Source organism: Sinohyriopsis cumingii, chromosome 5 (genome assembly GCF_028554795.1).
Source record: "Sinohyriopsis cumingii isolate HCF-2022 chromosome 5, ASM2855479v2, whole genome shotgun sequence".
Lineage (NCBI taxonomy): Eukaryota > Metazoa > Mollusca > Bivalvia > Unionida > Unionidae > Sinohyriopsis > Sinohyriopsis cumingii.
Window position 1 is genome coordinate 80675606 of NC_142965.1, and position 9886 is coordinate 80685491.

Consider the following 9886-nt stretch of genomic DNA (forward strand, 5'->3'; position numbering starts at 1 on the left):
ATTTCAACAATCCTGGGCAATGAAAAGTACAAAGTACATTCTTTCACGAGTCTATATGTACATAAAAGCACTAAACAAATAACCCAGTTCAATCATTTGCAAAGGATCCAATTGTGTTAAAAAAAATATGATATCGTAAATGAAGTTTCAAAAAAGAAATACAACGAATTCAAATCAAATAATGTACAACCAGTAGTCTTCAATGATAACTACAAAAAGCCTTTTGATTCAAGAGATATCTGTGAGGTAACAAATAATACAAAACGTGGTTCGTGACCACGACCACTTGGCTGAACAATTTACAGGTCTAGCACATAATGACAATCTAGACTACAGATACGTTAAAGCAATACCTATATTCATACACAGTCTCTGAGAGTATAATTTAAATTTCTTAATGAAGAAATTGGTGCGTCAAGACCCTAAATATGTAAACCTTTTCATCAAGAAGTTGGTGCGTCAAGACCCAGAAAATGAAAGCCTGTTCATCAAACAGTTGGTGCGTTAAGACCGAGGAAACGTAAGCCTGTTCATCAAGGAGTTGGTGCGTCAAGACCCAGAAAATGAAAGCCTGTTCATCAAACAGTTGGTGCGTTAAGACTGGGGAAAGGTAAGCCTGTTCATGAAGGAGTTGGTGCGTCAAGACCCAGAAAAGGTAAGCCTGTTCATCAATGAGTTAAGACCCAGAAAAGATAAGCTTGTTCATCAAGGAGTTGGCGCGTTAAGACCTTAAACATGACAGACTGTTCATTAAGGAGCTGGTGCGTTAAGACTTTGAAAATGAAGGCCTGTACATCATGATTCTGGTGCTTTTAGCCTCTTACAATGATATGACTATTCTTCCAAAACACTGATAATAGTTTTAATTCATCAAATACTTGATTGTTGATAGTTCGAAAATAAGCAAAATGTTATCAATTTTAAACGATTAGATTCGTATAGCCAGGCACGAAATAAAATTATTCTTTGATACAACGACAATCCTGAAGATAATATATACAGAATTCAACATGTAAATTTAATAAGAAAAGTGTAGGTCTAAACAAAGATTAGCTAAACGGTACTTCATTAAAGGAGTTTGTTCTTTTAATATCCCAACTCTGTTCACTTGAGCAAAGCATGACCAGGAGACGGTTTGAAGTGGTACAAAGAAATTTATAATCAGTTAAGAGCACACCAAGATCCAAGTCTACCAGGCCTGCTTTCACAGCACCCTCCTATATGGAAGTGACATCTGGATCATCTATATGAGGCAAGAACGTCGGCTCAACTCCTTCCATATATACGGTGCCTAAAACTCATCCTGAAAATCAGCTGCCAAGACCGCATCCTACAAAACGAGATCCTTCAATGTGCATGTATCCCCAGCAAGTACTCCCGGCTGATCAAACACCGCCTTCGATGGCTGGGACACGTTTGACACATGGAGGATGGGAGGCTGATAGTGAACATCCTATATGGACAACTGGACCCTGGCACCGAAAGAGTCAGCCGCCCCTCACTCCGTTTCAAGTATGTTTGCAAGAGGGACATGAAAGCATGGGACATTTCAACCGACGACTGGGAAGTGCAGCCCGAGATTCGAGGCACCAGGGGACAGACGGTCGGTAAGGACGTATCAGTCTGTGATGTGAGGAGAGGCAGCTGGCGGAAGAGAAACGTGAGAGAAAGAAGATCACGGCAGCAACCACAGCAACTCAGACTTCCCAATACGGCTGCACCAACTGCAATAGGGACTGTCACTCGAGCATAAACCTGCACAGCCACAGCAGACGTTGCCAAAACCCCAGAGACAGACGACACTCCAAGGGCGCTACTCGCATGTCTCTAGTGACTGGGCCGTCAATGATGATGATGATGAATAAGGCAAAATTTGTAATTATGAGGACCGACTCTCTTTTCGCAAAACATTGCAAATACTGAAGAAAAACAAAATTTTAACTCGAAAATGATACTGAAATATTTTTTATTTCACATCTGAAGTTGCGTATTTATTGCAAGCTACATAAATATGAATCAGCATGCACAATTTGAACAATTTCTCAAGTATATTTCGGAACATTAATTTAGTTGTGATTAAAATGCTTTCACACTAATTACTAAAGTCTACATATTTATTTAGAACAAAAATTGTAAGATTTTCATCTAATTCAAATAGAACAGGTCCTTTGTGGTGACATTTACGTATTTATCTACTTAATCGTGTTGACCGTTTTAATATCAAAACAAAAAAAGAAAAAATATAAAGTATGACTTAACTTTCCGAATCACTAAACTTGATGGCATTTAACAATTGGCGTGCTATACTCATGATATGGTCAGAAGAACATTCCACCAAAGAAATAAAACAAATGGATTAATTTGTAAATGTCTTCACATATTCAAGGGTTATGTGTTATTGATGAAATTGTTAGATGAAGCTGGCTTTGTTGCAACAATTATTTCTTTTAAATTAATGTAATTTGTAGAGTGTCTGGAACAGAGCAATCAGAATATAACGCTACATTAATCTGAACACTTTCACGAGGTTTGACTCTCCTTCAAACACAAGAATCATGTCGCTCCTGTCATTCAAACATATACCAAGAGGATTCTGAAGTCCATCATCACTAGATAATAACACACCGAGTTGTCTCCCTTCTGGAGTAACCTGTATTATAGTTTTAGATTTAGAACCACAGCAGTAAATAATACCGTTCTTGCCTAAAGTGATTCCTTTCGCGCTTTGAAGATCGATGCTTTCAAACGTATTCAGTTTGTTCCCCCTCATATCCATGGTCACAATTACATTATTTGTAGTGTAATAAATCTTCTGTCCATCCAGACTGGCACAGTGTGTATTATGCCAACTATTCAAACAGTCATATGATTGAATCTTACTGATGATTTTGTCTGAATTATTATATGTAAGCAACGAATCCGTGACAGCACATATGTTTACAATAATGTCATGTTGACAGGAGACTATTCCACTGCAGCTGTTACCAACACGAATACTCCTCAACGGTGTCAGTGTATTCATCACAGACACGAGGTTTATATTTTCCCCCAAAGTTACAGCCACAGTACCATGGTCCACACGACAGATGTGCCTAGGACAATCATTCATTTTTAGACTGGATATGCACTGAAAACTCTTATCAAACATCTTTAATTTTTCATTTGCTTGATCAGACAGCACAAGCCTATCACCAGGAAGGAAAACGCCCGAATATAAAAAACATATTTTACGATCACCAGGAATATTAGCGTTAAAACGTACCATTGAACTGGGTTGAATTTTCAGTTGTAGTTTTTCGGTCGTTGCAAATGAGGAGTCGGATGATATTCTAGGAATTCTGCACGCCCTTCTGTACACTTTACCGAGTGAATTCAAGGTTTCAATAATTCCTTCACAAGTGCTGTCACGGTGAAATTCTAATCCAACCACTTCTGATTTATTTACATTTTTTTCGTATTTCTCCCTGTACTTATGGACCTGCTGTGATACTTTGGTCATTGTGATGAAAATTTTTGTCTCATCATCTGATTTTGTACCGTTTATCAGCATTCTTTCGGATGTTTCAATGGCAGCTATTGTGCTCTTACATTCTATGATTTCGTCCGATATTGTCACCGTTTCTTGCTTACACATCTGATCCAGTTCTTCAAGAGCTGCTGTCTCCAGCTTTTCGATAAGTTGTTTTATCATGACGCTCCATTCCTTAATTGACTTGGTTATTTCAGTCCTTTGCTGGTCTATAGATTCTAAATTATTTGACCTACTTTCGAGTAATGTGATAAACTGCATTTTAAGTCCATCTAAATTGTCCGATAATTTCTTAAAGTCTTGACCCACTTTGGCATTTTTAGATACATTTTTTATAGTCAGCAATTCATTGCATTTTCTATGATCTTTGATAGCACAGTCACAGCAGCAAAGTTCTTTGTGATCTGAACACAGATATTTGTACTGTTCACAATGTATGGAACAAAGATACATGTCTTCCTGAATTGAATTCAGATCCTGCTGTAAAGGCATTGACTGAATAGTGACAGTATGATCCTTGCTGACCTTGAAAATCTTGTGACAACTGTAACAGTTATTACATAGGTACTCAGAACACGTGACACAGTATGCCACAGAGATATGCTGTTTGTTCAGCGTCAAACATGGCTGGCAATACACAGGGTCATCCGTGTTGGACTGAAATGACGCCGATAACGATACAACGATGGCGTTGGTAGGAAGTTTCGCGGCCCATTCGTCTGGAGTCTGCTGGGTAGTAGGTGCTGGGGTAGGACTTCTACACACGGGACACGAAATGATATCTGATCGTGCTCCCTCCACTCCCAGATTGACTGCATGTCTACAAATACACTTCCCACAAAATGTGTGCAAACACGCCAGTACTTTTGGTGACTCGAAAGTTTCCAAACAAATTGGACAATTCAGCTGTTTACAATTGGACTCCATTGCCTCTGCCATTGTACAGCGTACATGTAGATTTATTACCCGCCCCCTTTAGAATTTGTCTGATGGGACAACGTTCACTAACAAATTATAGATACGTAGAGACCGATGTTAAGAAGTCAAGAACTTCCTCGTCGCCACATTATATATCTGCTTAGCATTACCTTATAATGAATATGATTAGCAGCGTCCTCACAGCTTCTCCTCTACTTACATTTCCTTTTTGTCACACATACACCATACTCAGTATATGCCGACAAAATATGAATATGTGGTCTGTGCATGAATTGTGTATGCACTTCCATGTTGATAGGCTACGGTAGCGTTTAAAATGAATCACACATTCTTTGTACATACTATGATCACGTGATACAAAGTCGATATCGTATAGCATTTACGTGACGCAATCGGTGTAATGTGGTATACTACATATTGATCATAAGCAAGTCTTTTAATTCGGTGAATACATTTAATATATGTTTTCACCCAGGGTACAACAAATAACAAAATATAAAAGAAACTTCTCTTAATGTTATAGACTGGCCTGACTGTCCATTCAGTCATCAAGTTTTTGACGGATGTTGAAATACAAGAGCGATTATTTTGTACAAGAAAAGACACAAAAAATCAGTCCTTTGAGAGAAACGTGCAAATTTGAAATGTTCCTAAATGTTCAATATGCTAATACTATATCTTAGATTTCTTTTCCAAGTTCTTGGTCCTTTGGTCCAGTTTTCGGCCATTAGGCATATTGTTTCTACTCGTGTTCAGTAGAAGTAAGTGCCATGACCTCCATCGGCTAATGTTATGAGTTTCTAATTACTAACTGGCCATGGTCAGGACATTCGATACTAAACTTAGATGGGGAAACCCTCATTAATATATGTGACCCACGGTGTCTTAGTGATCAGCGGGTAGGACAGAAATGGTGACCAAAGGAGTGCAGGATCCAATGCTACCGTCTGATTGGCAAGGGCCGGCTCCCAGGGCAAGCTACTTTCCTACAATAATCTCCCCGTGTTCCGGTACGGTACAGCACCAAACCAAGGCAAAAATCTTACATGTGCTGCATGTTTGTCCTGGCCGTACAGATAGTGTAGGTATGCAATATTGGAATTACTGAATGGTGCTTATCAAGCAGATGGACAAACATCTGCCATTTTTATTCAAAGCATGTACTCAAATTCCTCAATAGAGAAAATGAAAACTGACAAACGTTAATATTGAGAAGTCTTTTGCTATTTTAAATTATGCTTAATTTTGATGATAAATGCATAAAAACCCAGTCATGGATAGATATAATAACGCTTCTTCCATATCGGTCAATAACAACGCGTTACATACTACAGTCCAGCCAGGTCAGCATGGGGTACATGTATCAGGGAAGCTCCCACCATGCTTAATAATTAATGACCAAACTCTGTCGAAAATGCCACTTGTCATCGCGTTTGGAGTCTAGATGTAATATTCCTACTGACAACGTCAAATAAGATTACCGTAGTTTAAATGTAAGGCCAATACCGGCAGAAAATTAATCAAAATACTTAGAACGTTTCGAAACAAGCCTGATAGTTCGTATTAGCATGCTGAAAATGTGTGCACACATAATATACTACATTCAGCGTCATCATTCATTCATATTAATACCTTTATTTCAACTACTGATATTACTACTTGCATGAAGATGACAACAATGAAGACAAATGGAGTTTATGTTACTGGTACTAATATAATTACCACTTTCGTTAGTAGACGTCGCTGAGAATTGAATACATATGATCATCATTTGTGTCTTTGAAGTCAGTTAGTTTCAAATTTAAAAAAATTATTTTTTTAAAAAAAACAACAGAATATCCATTTCTCTCTTTATTTATACTTTGCTTTTCAAGTGTTTCACTCCGTCTTCGGTGAGTTCAACAATTTGCCTCTACAACTTATTCAGTGATTCCTCCCTCTAATAGTACTGCAAATACGTCTTTTTCCTTCTTTCTATAAACAACTACTACTGAGTTGCATCTACTTGTTCTAAACAGCTTAATACTAAAACAGAGGTACTTTCTGTAGAAGAAAAGGACTAATAAAGGCAAAAGATAAATTTTTAAAAATGAGAACAAAATTACAATATTGACTAAATGAGTTATCATTCGCAAAGCTGTCAGGGGCTCACTATATAGCCCAAAGCAGGTTGATTAGAATTTATAAATCTCACTTGGCTATTAGCATTCCCTAAATGTTTGTAAACAGTGTCCTAGAACAGGAGTAATTGTGGGCTAATTAATATTGAACGGTATATTCGCAACGGACGATTATTCCCCGATAAATGCTCGAAGGATGACGGAGTTATCTCCCTAGAAATGCATTTACACTCTCGGTGGTCACAGCGACTGTTTGGCATCCAGTCTAGCATGAAGCACCTATTTTGGGAGATCATGAAGTATTTGTATAACATAAAAATGTACTCAGTTTTATAGAAAACAATAAAAAAATAATGATTTTCTCTCTCTCTCTCTCTCTCTCTCTCTGGGGCCCCTAGTGGTTGAATGGCAAACGTTGCAAAAACAATAATCTCTTATCTTTGGGGTGCAAAATGTAGCTCAAATGGCGATTATCTATATTAGACTATCTATAATAGACTACGCTACTTATGAGGGGAAAACAAATAGATCCTAACTTCCCACCTTCTCGTCATCATCATCATCGTCGTCGTCGAATTTACCTTAACCTTGTGCATGAAGTTGTGACCTTGTAATTCAGAAACACACACACACACACACACACACTGGCGAAGATAACTGAGTTTGTTTTGCTGTTGAAATTTACTTTGTGTTTGAACCTCCAACGGCATATTCAAACTCACCGAGTGCAGTCACGAGGTCAATTATTTCTTAAATTGGTCGATAATCTAAGACAGCTCGTTATAACAATGTCCGTTTCACGTAAAACAATAAAAGAGCATCATAATGGCAAATTAATTAATTCAATTTTCAGGCAACATTTAATCACTTTCATTATAATGAGTTATACTGTATTGGGAAGTTCGGAACAGACGTTAGCCACAAATAGCATGTGCAATCATTTAAGTTGTAACCTGATCACCAGGTAGTTAGTCTATTTAAAATTTATCAGTTAGTTTCAACATTCCAGGGCTTACACAGATGATTTTAAATTAAAACCCGATTTACTTAAATCTTCTTTACTGAGACTCTAAAACAACATACATACACACGAGTTCACACACACACACACACACACACACACCTTTTTTCTTCATTCTCTTTTAGTTACTTAGGAATAAATTATTTAATTTGTTTGGGTCCGTGGGGAGGGTCTAGGATTTTCTTCGACCCAGCATAAGTTTTTCTTTGACATCAAGAAATGTCCTAATTCATCGATTATAATTAATGTAATAACTTATTTTCCTCTGCAAAGCAGGGCGAGAACATTTTTAAAAAAAAGTATTATAGGGGCAAGAAATTTTAAATGTCAGGTCGCCTACGCAAACCATTAATTCGTCGGACCTTTACGTTTTTCTGAGTCCGTACTACATCATTTAACCTTTGAAACATATAACCAGTTTTACGCTAGGCACTTAAGTGATCCAAACATCAGAATCGGCATGTTTGACACTGATTATTGCATGAAATGACTGAAAATATGACAAAAGAATTAACAGTTGGAACGGATACGTAGTTCAAGTGGAAACGTTAGCAAGAAATATCTTTCTGTGACACGTACGTTTCAGTACCTTTTATAGACTATAAGTTTTGGTTTTGCGGTGTAATTCTTTCCAGTGCGCACTGTGTACATGAGGTGATTCAAACTACGACTAACCGGTTACGGTTCGGTTAATATATTATGGGTAACCGATTAAGTAACTTACTAACTGTTTCAGCGCTAGTTTGAAACGTGTAATTCTAAATGTAAACAAACGATAATAATATTGGTATTTTAGAATAGTAACCAGTGAAAGTGAATCCAAATGCATGAAACCAAGTTGTTACTAAGTTCGGGTTTCCTCTGACCCTTTCTATAATTTTTAGATATTTGGACATTTATGATGGAGTGTGCGGTCAGAGCGTATCAAAAAGGTGGAGTTCTCATTGGGTAGTCGCTTACTACCGGACCCAGCAGACTTAAAGCTCAAGCCATACCTGCACGAAATAGATAGGAAGCTAATTTATTTTATCATAAATTTGGAGTATAATACGTGTTATCTTTAATTTGTTGACAGACGAAACGAAACTAGAGCGATGAAGAGATTTGACCTAGTACTCGCCATATGCTTTTCTAGTCACATGATTACTCATATATCGCAGCCCACATTTCCATAACATCAGAGGTCCTAATGATAATAACAATATATAAAACCCTTTTCAGTCTTGTTATACAAAAGAATTCGAAAATAGGAAATGAAAGTCATGTAATGTTTATAATAAAACGAAATGACACATAATTCTCAACAAATTTATTTAGAGATCAACAATCAGAAACCAGTCGCTGTCATAGCAAACTTGGAGAAAGCCAGATTCATCAAGTACATAATACATGTCAACGCAGTTTTATTTTGTTGGTGTCCTGCCACTGCCGCATATGTATATCTGTATTATTGATACAAATCTTAAGATATGTGCTAGAAATGAACCAATATGATTTTATTTTTTGGGGGGAGGGGAGAAGGCTTTGTATGTTTTGCCTTCTTTGCCAGTATGTGATTTAGGATAGTTATTTTAGCAAGAAAAGAATGCAGTAGCAACCATCATTTATTTTATTAGGGTGCTAAAGTAACGTAAATGCACACATCAAGTTTTATGACCACAGTGTCTAAAATATGTGTTACATGTAAATGAAAAGAAAAACGATAATCCACTTAGCGCAAAAAGTACAAGTCAAAGTTCCCTCTGACCTTTCCCACCTATAGTTAGATATGAAGACATATACTGGGGTGGGATTCCAGAGAGCATTCCCTATCGAAATTATGGAAAAGGGTAAAACCACAAGATATCGCATATGGTAGCCGTTTTAAACTGAACCTAATCAAATGAAGCTACATTGTTGTAATGGTGCAAACTTTTGTAGATATTTCGTAGCGTATTTTGTTGGGGCCAGCGTGACACGTAAGCATCAAGATTAATGTATTGGTTAGGATAACTATTGCTTGGCAACTTGTAATAATTATTTTTTTTCTGTTTTGGGGCTTGAATAGAGTTTAATTAGGGGCTCGCTTGTTTAACGGTTCGAGCTAGACAAGAATGTCATTGTAAACCGAGGTCATAGTGGTAACGTGACAAGAGCGGATGAAAACCAGAGAAGATTTTAAGAAGTTGTGGTCCATTTGATACAGGTGTCATGAAATGATGTTTTCCAGAATAGATACATACGGAGGCTCGTGTTTTTTTATTCTGCATCTCTGCTGAGTGTTCTGTTATTCAATCC

General features: G+C 37.3%; 1 protein-coding gene across 1 annotated transcript; it reads right to left on the minus strand.

The window, feature by feature from the left end:
- Window positions 1–1949: 1949 nt before the first annotated feature.
- On the minus strand, window positions 1950–4765 carry LOC149799589 (uncharacterized). Its single transcript, XM_089958932.1, has one exon. It carries the CDS (start codon window positions 4466–4468, stop codon window positions 2501–2503), a length of 1968 nt encoding a protein of 655 aa, XP_089815058.1. The 5' UTR covers window positions 4469–4765; the 3' UTR covers window positions 1950–2500.
- Between the last annotated feature and the right edge of the window lie 5121 nt (window positions 4766–9886).